The 13241-nt window shown below is 51.9% G+C and overlaps 1 protein-coding gene across 1 annotated transcript in view; it reads right to left on the minus strand.

Moving 5' to 3' along the window:
• Positions 1-8924: 8924 nt before the first annotated feature.
• Positions 8925-13241, minus strand: part of LOC136392587 (phosphoinositide 3-kinase regulatory subunit 5-like) — a 74189-nt gene continuing 69872 nt past the window's right edge. Inside the window, exons 16-19 of the mRNA XM_066364857.1 lie at positions 12404-12497; positions 11868-11950; positions 11205-11317; positions 8925-11069 (exon numbers count right to left, since the gene is read on the minus strand). Coding sequence (XP_066220954.1) covers positions 10922-11069; positions 11205-11317; positions 11868-11950; positions 12404-12497 — 438 coding nt within the window. The 3' untranslated portion in view covers positions 8925-10921. The remainder of the gene's footprint in view (positions 11070-11204; positions 11318-11867; positions 11951-12403; positions 12498-13241) is intronic.

Here is a 13241-nt window from a genome sequence, read left to right on the forward strand (position 1 = left end):
AGGGAGGGCCCTGGTGCAGGGAGGGCCCGGGTGCAGGGAGGGCCCGGGTGCAGGGAGGACCCGGGTGCAGGGAGGGCCCTGGTGCAGGGAGGGCCCGGGTGCAGGGAGGGCCCGGGTGTAGGGAGGGCCCGGGTGTAGGGAGGGCCAGGTGCAGGGAGGGCCCGGGTGTAGGGAGGGCCAGGTGCAGGGAGGGCCCGGATGCAGGGAGGGCCCGGGTGTAGCCCAGGTGTAGGGAGGGCCCGGGTGCAGTGAGGGCCCGGGTGCAGGGAGGGCCCGGGTGTAGCCCAGGTGTAGGGAGGGCCCGGGTGCAGGGAGGGCCCGGGTGTAGGGAGGGCCCGGGTGCAGGGAGGGCCCGGGTGTAGGGAGGGCCCGGGTGCAGGGAGGGCCCGGGTGTAGGGAGGGCCCGGGTGTAGGGAGGGCCCGGGTGCAGGGAGGGCCCGGGTGTAGGGAGGGCCCGGGTGCAGGGGTGCAGGCCACCTGCCGACTTCGGCGGTGGGGAGAGAGCATTACTAGGGAGCAGGCTGCCTTCGAGGCGACATGTTTGCTGACTTGTCATATTCTTTCTTTTTTTCACATTTTGAAGTCAAGCAGTATTTGGGGGACTCTTCAACACATTTCTAGACCTTTGTGAAGCTCACCAATTTCTATGCTTTCATCGATTTGGCTTAAAGGGTCAACGGGGAGAGACAGATGGCCATCAGCATTGTCTGGGTGTCCCGATTCAGCTCTGCCTGAAACCCTGAGGCCTAGATCTCCTCTTAAATTGTTCAGCTGCGTGATGCAGTACACGCCCCTTTTATTTACTGAGCCTATTTGAGTCTTCTGTCACTTGCAGCCAAAGGAAAAGTCACTTCTTCTACAAGGGCTTGAATACATTTTGTTCCATGCCCTCATTTCCCAGAAGAGAACATTTGACCAAAAGAAAAAAAAAAGAGAAAGAGTCCAGAAATTTAAATCATTTGCTCGAGGTTCTACTCCACCCCGACATGTACCTCTCTGTCCCCCTCATGGGGCTGGAAACACATTCTCGGTCGCATCTTTGTATTAGAGTTCTAAGGTCACATGCCTGCCTCACCCATTTGGCCTTCCACAGCAACTGCCAGGAGAGCAGAGAATTCGTTATTCCACTCATCACAGGGTAAGAGAATGTTAAGGGAACGCCTGGCTCATTAAACACAGTAAATGTATGAGTGGGTGAATGGAGGGAGGGAGGAAGGAAGGGGGGAAGGAAGGAAGGATGGAAGAGAGAGAGGAAAAAGAAAAGGAAGGAAGGAAGGAAGAGAGAGAGAAAGAAAGAAAAAGAGAAAGAAAAGGAACAAAGGAAGGAAGGAGGAACGAAAGAAAAAGAAAGAGAAAGAAAGGTACGAAGGAAGGAAGGAAGAAGGGAGAAGAAAGAAAGAAAGAAAGAGAGAGAGAGAGAGAGAGAGAAAGAAAGAGAGAGAGAGAGAGAGAGAGAGAGAGAGAGAAAGAAAGAAAGAAAGAAAGAAAGAAAGAAAGAAAGAAAGAAAGAAAGAAAGAAAGAAAGAAAGAGGAAAGAAAGGAAGGAAAGAAAGCCCAGGAGCCCAGCCCCCGCAGGTTCAGGACTGGGCAGGGCCGGGCAGTGTGCCGTTCTTATCAGCTTGGGCCTAACTGAATCGGAAATCACAAGCTGATGTCGCCTCCTGTGGCTGCACTGCCCCTCTTACCACCAGCCGCTGCGTCTGTAACTGTCCTGGGCACGGTAGGCACGGTGGGGGACGGGAGACAGCGGGAGTGGGAGGGTGCTGGGGGGCGGGGACAGCTCCGGAGCCGCCCCTGCAGGGAGGAGCGCAGGCTGTCAGGCTGCTTGGTCCCAGCGGCACGTGAAGTCCGTTCCTGGAGCTCTCCTTGGGGCCGTGAGGTTACGGAGCTTCCTGCAGACTCTGCCTCTTTCCAGCCTCGTTCCTCTTTCCAGGAGGGCCCGCCTTACCTATTTTTTTACTTCTTTTTCAATTACAGTTTACATTCAATATTATTTTGTATTAGTTTCAAGTATACAGCACAGTGGGTTAGACAATCGTACACTTTATAAAGTGATAACCCCCATACATCGTTATTGCAGCATTGTTGACTATTCCCCGTGCTGCACTGCCTAGTTCTCCTGACTACTTTGTACCAACCAATCTGTACTCCTTAATCCCCTCCCCTTCTCCTCCCAGTTCCCCAGCCCCTCCCCTCCCCCCTCACCTTCTCCTCCCAGTTCCCCAGCCCTCCCCTCCCCCCTCACCTTCTCCTCCCAGTTCCCCAGCCCCTCCCCTCCCCCCTCACCTTCTCCTCCCAGTTCCCCAGCCCTCCCCTCCCCCCTCCCCTTCTCCTCCCAGTTCCCCAGCCCTCCCCGCCCGCCCCTATCAGTCTGTTCTCTGTCTCTATGAGTCCGTTTCTGTTTTGGTTGTTTGTTTATTTTGTTCCTTGGATTCCACGTATATGTAAAATCATATGGTACTTGTCTTTCTCTGACTGACTATTTCACTTAGCATAATACCTCTGAAGTCCCTCCACACTGTCACAAATGGTAAGATTTTATCCTTTCTCTGGCCATTGTATATCTGTACCACATCTTTATCCAACTGTCTGTTGCTGGACACTTAGGTCGCTTCCATATGTTGGCCATTGTAAATAATGCTGCAATGAACATAGAGATACAGATGTCTTTTCAAATTAGTGTTTTGGACTTTTTGGGTAAATACCCAGAGGAAGAATTGCTGTGACCCCCATATTTTTTTGGGGGGGGTTCTGAAATTTTCCTTTTGACTTAAATAAAAAGTTAAGTAATATAATATCTAAGAAAATTCTGAAAGTAAAGAGGGCTGAGATGGGTAGACCCTACCAGATAATTAAAACTATGTAAAGGCCCTGGCTGATTGGCTCAGCGGTAGAGTGTTGGTCCTGCGTGTGGATGACCCGGGTTCAATTCCTGGTCAGGGCACACAGGAGAAGCAACCACCTGCTTCTCCAGTCCTTCTCCTCCCACAGCCGCGGCTCAGTTGGAGCAAGTTGGCCCTGGGCGCTGAGGATTGTACCATGACCTCTCCTTAGGTGCTCAAATAGCTTGGTTGCTGAGCAACAGAGTAACAGCCCCAGATGGGCAGAGCATTGCCCCATAGGGGGCTTGCTGGGTGGATCCCTGCTGGGGCACATGTGGGAGTCTGTCTCTCTGCTTCCCTACTTCTCACTTAAGAAGAAGGAAAAAAAAACTATGTAAAGCCTCAATAAATAAAAATGTGTCATTGATGCACAGGCAGATTAAAGAAACTGGCTAGAGGCCCTGGCCGGTTGGCTCAGTGGTAGAGCGTTGGCCTGGCGTGCAGAAGTCCCGGGTTCGATTCTTGGCCAGGGCACACAGGAGAAGTGCCCATCTGCTTCTCCACCCCTCCCCCTCTCCTTCCTCTCTGTCTCTCTCTTCCCCTCCCGCAGCGAGGCTACATTGGAGCAAAGATGGCCCGGGCGCTGGAGATGGCTCCTCGGCCTCTGCCCCAGGCGCTAGAGTGGCTCTGGTCGCAACAGAGTGACGCCCGGGAGGGGCAGAGCATCGCCCCCTGGTGGGCGTGCCGGGTGGATCCCGGTCGGACGCATGCGGGAGTCTGTCTGTCTCTCCCCGTTTCCAGCTTCAGAAAAATACCAAATAAATAAATAAATAAATAATAAAAAGAAACTGGCTAGAGTCAAGAATAGACACACACAAGCGAACACAAATACATTTGGGAATTCAATGTGAAAGGAGGACAGCATTTCAAATTAGTGATGATAGGTTATTAACAAATGATACTGAAAATACTGAACACCCATTTAGAGAAAGGTAGGACCTGGAACCTTAACACTGAAATAAATTCCCAGTGGATCTGGAACACAAAAAAGAAAGCGTCAAGTCTTAGAAGGAAATTTGGTAGAAGTCTTTCTAAGTGTGACACCATGTCTGGAACGCACACGTGTGCTTGCGCAAGTCTAAGTGATGAAATAGACTGCACAGAATATTTCCATAAACAGACTCAAAAGGTTTGCAGTTCATTTCAGAGAGAAAACTTTGTTAATATATAGAAAGCTCCTTCCAAGCAATACTAGCAATTGTCGAGCGAAAAAGACAGGCAAGGATATTTAGAGACAGCTGGTGGGAAAAGATAGACAAATGGCTCTTGAACATGAAAAGATGTTCAGGCTTTACTTGTAAGAAGTATATATGAAGGATTTTCCTCTATTGAAACATCAAGCCCTGGCCGGATAGCTTGGTTGGTTAGAGCATTGTCCCGAGGCACAGAGGTTGCTGGTTCCATCCTCGGTCAGGGCACATACAGGAGGAGATTGAATTACTGTCAGTCCACCCCCGCCCCCAATTCAATGGAATAAACATTAAAAAAACCATAAAATATGAAACCATTTAATAACATGGCTGGCAAGGACATAGAAAATAGGTAAACCCACTTGGTGTTGGTTTTGAAATTTATGCCTCATCCTACACAATTCTACTTCTAGATATTTATTCTATAAATATCCTAGTATATGTACAGCACTGGCTGCACCTATTGAAGGTAGAGAAAGGCCAGTCAGCATTTGCCTCAAATATTCACTTAAGGTTAACTTCCTTCTAAACTTGTTTAAAATTTCTTCCTCCTGCCTGACCTGTGGTGGCGCAGTGGATAAAGTGTCAACCTGGAATGCTGAGATTGCTGATTAGAAACCCCAGGCTTGCCTGGTCAAGGCACATACAACAAGCAACTACTACCAGTCTATGCTTCCTGTTCCTCCCCCCTTTTTTCTCTCTTTCTTCTCTCTAAAATCAATAAATAAAATCTTAAATAATAATAATAAAATCAAGTTTCCTCCTTCTGTTAAACATTGGTAAAGAAGGTGCTCGATCTAATAATGTACCTCAGACAGGAAAAACACTGTAATCAAACATTTCTCTTCTGGTTAGCTCCAAAACCTGGGAATTAATCCAGTCAACACTGAACTCAGCACACGGACCACGGATTCTGACAGCGTTTACACGCGGCCATCAGAAAGCTGGCAAGCAGGTGCAGGTAATGATTTTTGACACAAGGGGTCCAGTGGTGCCAGTCAGACGGCCCATCCTTGCAGAACAAGCCACCATGATCCCAGCCTTGACGGCGATAACTCAGAAAGGTAAGGCGGATGGGATTCGCAGAAAGGACTTTCAATTCACTTTACCTGCTTTGATCCCTTAAATATTGGGCAAGTGTCGATAAACTCACAGAAAAGTGTCATCAGTACTACTAAACTTAATTCCAAAAGTTTCAGTAGAAATTACATTTTGTGTGCTCTATTTAATAAGAGGCCCCTGAGTTGCCCGAGCTTTTTGTACCGTCGTCCATAGAGGCAAATACACAAGCAGAAGTGGATGCCCAGGGCCTTGTCCCCACGGGCGCTGTGTCTGAAATCCCAGTGACTGCGCTGTGAATGTTGGCCAGTGAGGGCCGCATGGTACGTTGGTCCATTCCAGGGTTCGTTCCAGGCATCCTAGAAGGTGAGCCAGATATTTAGTCTCTCTTCAAACCGTCTCTGCTGACAGATAGGTGGTGAATATCTTTAAAAACCAGAGATACTTTTTTTACCTTTGTCGAAAAGAGTAGAAGTAGAGGTCCAATTCTCCGTTTTTTACTTATCATTTTAAGGAACATTAAAACTCCACCCGGGGGACCAGAAAACTGCTTGTTATTTGTATAGCCCTGAGCTAAGAATGGTTTTTATATTTTTAAAGCATTGTCAAAACAAAAGACAAACCAAGCAAACATGTGACAGATCTTGTATTTTGTCCCTTCAGAGAATAACGTTTGCTGATTGCTTGCATTATTGGCCCGAGTGTGGTCTTCCTACTTTTACTGGGAACCATTGCCCTTCAAGTGTTCACGTGTGTTTCTTTTTACAGACTTGACCTTTTCCCCTTTCTTTTTGGAGGTAGGTTGACTGTAGGCGGATGCAGTACCAACCTGGCTTTTCTTGACCCAGGTGGGAAGGGACAGGCAGAGGGATGCTGCCCCCTTGTGGTGACACATTCTTCATCTTGCTGACTTGTATCTGACCAGCTTGATTCCTTCAGGTCACAGGGATCGGGAACCTGTGGCTCGCGAGCCAGATGTGGCTCTTTTGATGGCTGCATCTGGCTTGCAGACAAATCTTTAATTAAAAAAAATAACGTTAAAAATATAAAACATTCTCATGCATTACAATCCATTCATTTCCTACCACTCATGTTCATGGTGGCGGGTGGCTGGAGCCAATCACAGCTGTCCTCCGGGACAACACCAAATTTTTATTGGATAATGCATAATGTACATGGGTCGTTGTATGGCTCTCACGAAATTACATTTTAAAATATGTGGCGTTCATGGCTCTCTCAGCCAAAAAGGTTCCCGACCCCTGCTTCAGGAGGTTGGTCACTTTTTAGTTTTTTCCTTTTGGGAACGCTAAATATTTTGTGTCTCGTGTTAAACAAGTTATTTTTAAGCAGTCTACAGTCGACTTGACAAGTTTGCAAGCATTTATTTGAGATAAAAAAAAAAGAATAGCTATTTAGGAAGCATTGATTCAAGCTAGAAGCCCACGCAGCATTCCGATTAGGAGACCAAGGCAAGGGGCGTTTATGAGAAAGGGAAGGGACAGTTCCATCGGTAGACGGAAGGAAGGCACTTGTATAGGGGGGGTGTAGGTACGCCAACATAGTGACTCTAATTCCAATGTTTCTCATTTTCAGTGTGGTCGCCACCAGTCCAGCAGTAGTCACAGTTACCGCTTTCTGCTCGTCTTTGCAAACCGTTGTTGGGGATACAGTGCTGGTGTAGGCCCCCCAAAGACTATGTTGCCCTGACTTAACTTCTAAAAGTTTGTGGACTCAAATGTACAAGGTAGCTCCTTCAAGATGGCAGCTCCAGCTCCATTTTAAAATGGCTTCATGTATATATTTTTATTTGACAATGTCTTCCCCACATTCATGTGTTGAACGTCCAAAGTGATGGTATTAGGAGAGAGCATCTCTGGAGAGGTAATTAGGTTTAGATGACATCCTGAAGGTAGAGCCACCAGGATGGGATTAGTGTCCTTAGAAGAAGAAGGAATGACCAGAGCTTCCACTCTCCACCATGTGAGGACACAGTGAGAAGGTGGCCATCTGCACACCGGGATGAGAGCCCTCACCAGGTACAGAATACGCCAGCACCTTCATCGCGGACATCCCCGACCCAGGAACGGTGAGAGAACAGTTCTTTCTCTAGCTTTTTGAGATGTAAATGTAAATGATTAATTTTTAGCTATTGCTGCATTCTAAGGTATGCTTCATGGCAAACAATGTCCTCCTAAGCACCCCAAGAAATCTGCTGTCCTATATTCATTACTAACCAGTTCAATATAGTCTCTAGCTTCCTTATTTTACTTTATTTTTTGACCAGTGAATTATTTAGGGATGTAGTACTTAATTCCCAAGCAGTAAAAAAACATTACTTTCTGGTAATGTTTTTTATTATTGATAGTTTAATTTCATTGCAGCCAGAGAACATACTTTGATTTGAATCATTTCAAATTTGATTATTCTACTTGTACATAAAAGTAACGTGAATTCTGTTGTTTGGGCAACAGTGTTCGATTTCAAAGAGATCACATTTATTAATTGTTTTGTTCAGATCCCTATATCATGACTGAGTTTTTGTCTATTTGTCTGATCAGATATTGAGGCAGTGTGTTAAAGTCCTTCTCTGTGGCTGTGGAGATGTTCATTCTGTCCGTCTCTGCGTTAGAGTTTAAATGATTGTCATTGGGTGCATACAGAGTCATGATTGTGTTGTCCTTTAGTTGTCTTGACTCCTTGATCTTTATAAAATGCCGCCCTTTATTTCTTGTACTGTCTCTCGCGTTAAACCCTCTGTCGGCTATTAGTGTAACACCGCTAGCATTTCTGGTCAGGTTTGCATAACCCTTTTGCCTTTAGCTTTTTTGTTGTTCTCAGATTTAAAGTGTGTCCCTTGTGAACAGTGTAAAAATTAAAAAAAAATCATTGGACAATACTAGGTAGAGAATTCTAAGTTGACTGGGTTTTTCCCAACACTTTGAAGGTGTCATCTGGTTGTCTTCTGGCTTCTGTGTTTCTGCTGTGGAGAGAGATCTCAGTATAATTGTTCCTTTGAAGATAGGTGCATTTTTTTTCCTTTGGGCTATCTGTTATTTTTCATTACTCTTTTTCCCCAGGAGTTTGACAATGAGGTGCCTGTGTGCGTGTGCGGGTGTGTGTTTTAAAAAGTAAGCACCAGATTTTATTGGAATTTCACCATTTTTCCATTAATATTCTCTGTGTCAGGAGCCCATCCAGGGTACCATACTGCACTTAGTTTTCAGGCCTCCTCAGTGTCCTTTGGTCCTTCCTTGTCCTTCATGACACTAACTATCAAGGGGAGGACTGGTCTGATTACTTTGCAGAATGTCCCAGAGTCTGGGTGATCTGATATTTTCTTCATGATTAGACTAGGGTTATGGGATTTGGGGGGAAAAAAAATCAGAGGTGAAATGCTCTGCCCGTGGAATTTTGTTTTTATCCTGTGTAAGATTTGCTGAGTTTATTGAATCTATGAGTTGATGTGCTTCTTTAATTTTAGCCAGCTGAACGGTAGGAGAGACAGTGCCCGTCCCAAGTCCGGGACTTAGGGGCAGCACACGTCTCTGCTGACCTGTCCTGTGCTACCACTCTGGCCCAAGGTGCCTGAGAGACCCACCGCGCAGACCTGAACCCCACCTACAGCTCGGAGTCAAGCCGCTCAGAGCCCAGCCCAGATCGAGGGATCCCTAGATGTCCCACGGATGCATGAGCAAGAATAAATAATCACGGTGTAGCCCACAGAGTAGGAGATGTGCTTTATTGTTTGCAGTAGCTAACTGATGCAGAGCCGGGGCGTCTCCTTCCTCCTCCATCCCGAGCAGCTGTGTGTGGAGCCTGGTGCTTCCGTCCTTGCCCCAGATCACAGGCTCCTCCACCCCCACCCCTCGGCCTCCTCTCCTCTCCCTCCCTATGACCCAGGTCTGAAAGCAGCTCGGATCCAGGGAGCCAGCACTGAGCTCACGTCCCTTCCTCTCAGCAGCCCGACAAGGCTTAAAGGGAACTGTGTCCCAGAAAATTTAAGCACAGATATACTTTCTACGGAGAGGAAAATTACAAAAAGATAAATAAAACAATCCCAAGAACCTTATTTCTGCTATATGTGAGGTGATTTATGTGAATCGCCCAAATAGCAGTTAATTACCAAATAATTCTAATTACTATGTCATTAAATACAAAATTAACAATAATATTAAATTCTTTCATTTATTCTTGAACCCCCATTGGTCCTGTAGTAGACAATCTTTTCCCACCACAAAAAATATAGAAAGGCTATGGCTGACCACTCTACGGAACCCGGCCAGGACAGGGTGGGAATGGCGGTCCTGGGGAGGGGCTGTGTCCACTTCTCTCCGGGGGCAGTACTCTGGGCGGGGGCCTCATGGGCTCCTACAGGCCCGGAACCTCCTACAGGAGTCCGAAGCAGGAGAAGGAGAGGAAGGAAGGGCTCTGTGCAGGACCCCGCTGTCCACTTTCCTGGTTCCCCTCCTCACCTCTATCAGCTCAAACCCGGGCCCCAAGCCCCGCCCTCCAAGCCCCGCCCTCCACACTGTCACCCTAGCCCACGTCTACTGCAGACTTCTGAAACGACACCAGCCGGGCAGTGCTGCACTGTTTGCTCTCTTGTCCTATCACCCGTGTCCCCTGGGTCTGGTTCTAAGCTCTGCAGAGCCTGGCACCCTGTCCTCTACTCCTCTGCGACCCTGCCCAGGCACCAGAAAGGAGCCAGTGAACTTGGGGCTGCAAGATGGTGCATACTCTGTGCACCAGCCCAAGGAGTGAGATGGATGTGGGGGGGCCCGCGGGCCAAGCTGGGAGCGAAGGTGGCGAAGGCCAGGGGCACCCCAGCAACCCCCTTCCCACCTGGACTCAGGCGATTCCTCCTCCCCAGGGTAAAACCAACCGCTCCTTGCTGCCTCGGGCCTGGTGAATTGGGAAGGAGTGAATGGAGTGTCCCCGAGGCCGTGAGGGCACCCCAGGGCCAGAAGGGGGGTCAGTGTGCAGAGGGTAAGGCCGCTGACGCATCCTGAGCTTAGGCTATGGGTGAGCCACGGGGCCAGGCCCTTCGCAATGCCTTTCCAGCCCTTTAGGGAGGCTTTCTCTCTCCATCTTCGAGCCGAGGAAAGGGAGGCTCCATGTTAGTTATCTTCCCTCTGGTCGCTGGCCGAGACGGTCACTGAGCCACAATGAATCTAAGCCTGTCCTGTCTCCCAAGGTCCTCCGATCTGGAAAGGGTCCCCAGAGGGGACGAGTCGGGGTCCTGACAGGAGACAGTGTTAGTGCTGGGTTTCAGAAGACCCAGGGAACTTGTGAGAGAGAAAGCATGTGTGTGCCTGGGTGTGTGTGTGTGTGTAAGAGAGACACACACACACAGAGACAGAGAGGTGGGGGCGGCACTGACGGTCAGGAAGGAGAGGCTCACCCGTTTCTAGAGTCGAGGGGACTGAGCTCTACACACAAACACTGTCCCATCTTTGACAAGGGAGAAGAGGCCTAAACCACAGCCCAGGGTACCAGGGCCTCTGATCGTTCTTCAAGAAAAAATACTCGACCATGCCAGAGGCCAGGGCCTTCAGAGATCAGCTCTCCTTTCTGCCCCAGGAGTCCGAGGGCTGTGTTTTGTCCCAGACTGAGCCCCAAGGCCCCAGAAACCGCGAACACCCTGCCACCTGCTCAGCGCGGGGCCCACAGCAGGGCTCTGACCCAGCACAGGGCCATCTGATTCTCCACAAGGAGCGAGACCCCCACCGTCGACTGTCTGGGGAGAGGAGGCTGCTTCTGGCGTTCTGTCCAGGCTGGGAGAGGCCCTCGCTAAGGCAGAGCTCCACTAAACGTCATGATGGGCAGGCAGAGGAGGGAGCAGAGGTCCGGTGTGGCCTGGGCCTGGGGGTGGGGGCCCCTCTGGGGTTCCGGGCCGAGGCTGCTCTTCTCTGGCTTGTAGCAAGGTGAGACCTCACACCTGCGGACAGGGCAGGAGTAAGGGGAGGCCTCCCTCCCTCCAGGGCCGCCAGGGCTCTGGGCGGGAACGCGCAGAAACGGACCATTTCCCTGGCCTCCCTTAGCTGAGGCAGAACGAGGGGCCCCTCTCTCCTACCGGACCACACTCTGCAGGATCTTCCTCTCGTCCTGGTCCAGACACACTGCAAAGGGGCAGTTGTTGGAGCCGATAATCTGGACCCTGTCCACTTTGATCTGCGATGTGCTAATCTGGAAGGAAGGCCCAGGTCAGTCAGTCCCCAGAGCCCTGGACACGGAGATAGATCCCAGCCCCGGAGAGTTCCTGCCTTTGGAGCTGCCCAGCCAGCTCTGGGGGGTAAGGGGGCAGTTTGTCCCTCAGTTCTCCAAGGCTGATGGCCAGCTCAGGGGAAGGGTCTGAGGACTCCATCAGGCCCTGGCTCCTCCCCAGCCTCTGTCCTCCTCTAAGGAGAAACTGCACCTCTCACTGCCCTCACAGTGGGAGCCCTGGGGTCCCCCACAGCCCGGAGTTCCCCGACAGCCGCTCGAACTCAGACTCAGGGGACCCTTTCCACGTGCCCGTGTGCTCCTCCTCTTGACGCCCCACAGCACGCCACGGGCGGGCACACCCCGAACCACGCCCCTCACCCTCTCTCCTCCCACCCACACGGCCTGCAGCCCAGGGACACCCCTCTGCTCCCGCACACACACGTGTGCACACGCGCACACACACAGGTGCGCACGCCCGCCCGGGCCGTCTCCTGCGGGTGCGGCTGCGGCTGCAGGGAGAGGGGGCCCTTACCTGGTTGAAGCCCTTCTTGGATTTGGGGTTTTGCCTCTTCACCACTTCGGTCAGGTGTAGCGTCAGGGCCTCCATGCTGGCGTCTGAAGGGCACCGGCAGCTCAGGCCGGGCTCAGGGCCCCTCTCCGCCCACACCGTTGATCCCCGCCCACCCGCACCCCTGCGCCCCGCCCGCACCCCTGCACCCGCCCACACCCCTGCGCCCGCCCACACCCCTGCGCCCGCCCACACCCCTGCGCCCGCCCACACCCCTGCACCCCGCCCACACCTCCACGCCGGCCCACACCCCTGCGCCCCGCCCACACCCCTGTGCCCCGCCCACACCCCTGCGCCCGCCCACACCCCTGCGCCCCGCCCACACCCCTGAGCCCCGCCCACACCCCTGTGCCCCGCTCACACCCCTGCGCCCCGCCCACACCCCCGCGCCCCGCCCACACCCCCACGCCCCGCCCACACCTCCGCGCCCACCCACACCCCTGCGCCCCGCCCACACCTCCGCCCCGCCTACACCCCTGCGCCCCGCCCACCCCACTAACCCAGCTCCTCCTGCTTCCGGCAGGCCTTGTTGAGGTTGACGGAGGTGCAGACCTTCTCCATATTGCTCCAGCGACTTCGCCCGCTGAACGCCCCCTGGAAAGGCAGCAAAGCCAGATGCCCTCTCACCTGGAGGCCCCACTGCCTGCTGCCTGCTGCCTTCACTTCAAAGAGGCCCCAGGTCACCAGTGACAGGGAGCTGCCCGTCATCAGCACTCCCGGGAAGCTCTCTCATTCGCCCAGGTGTGCTGGCTTCTGCTTCTTCGCTAAGCACCCTGCCCCGGTATAGACCTTAGAGACCCCGGGGAGGGGCGTCATGTCACTGGCTTGGTCCATGGGCCAGCCTGTGACCGGGTCATAGGACCCAAGAGCTGAGAGCACCTCAAGGGGTGGTCTTGATGCACTCCCGCTGAGCCCCCAGCGAGGAAGAGGAAGAGAGGGGCCCACGGGCTTGGAGTTCCTGGCAGAGCCCACTCGGAACTCCTCTTTGACTGGGCACCTCCCTGTTGCCAAACCCAAGAGCATGTCTCAGTCCTTGGTCAGTCTCAAGGTCAGCCGACTTGACCTCACAGGAGAATTTCACTCTGTTCGCCCCCGGCCTCTCCTGTGCTTTGGTGGTGGCACGCTCCTGGCTCTCCACCACCCTTCTGGCTGGGGCCTCTGCACGGCACAAGCCCTCCTCTGCCCCTGGTCACATGACACAGGTCTCAAGACCTTCTCCCGGGTCCTCCGCTCTCTGCACCCCGAGGGGAACCTCGACCACCTAGACACCTATCTTCATGTTTCATGGTTGAGTTCAGGCCCATCCGTCCGACTGCCTGTTCTGACTCCTTCCTTCCT

This window comes from Saccopteryx leptura, chromosome 2 (assembly GCF_036850995.1).
Source record: "Saccopteryx leptura isolate mSacLep1 chromosome 2, mSacLep1_pri_phased_curated, whole genome shotgun sequence".
NCBI lineage: Eukaryota > Metazoa > Chordata > Mammalia > Chiroptera > Emballonuridae > Saccopteryx > Saccopteryx leptura.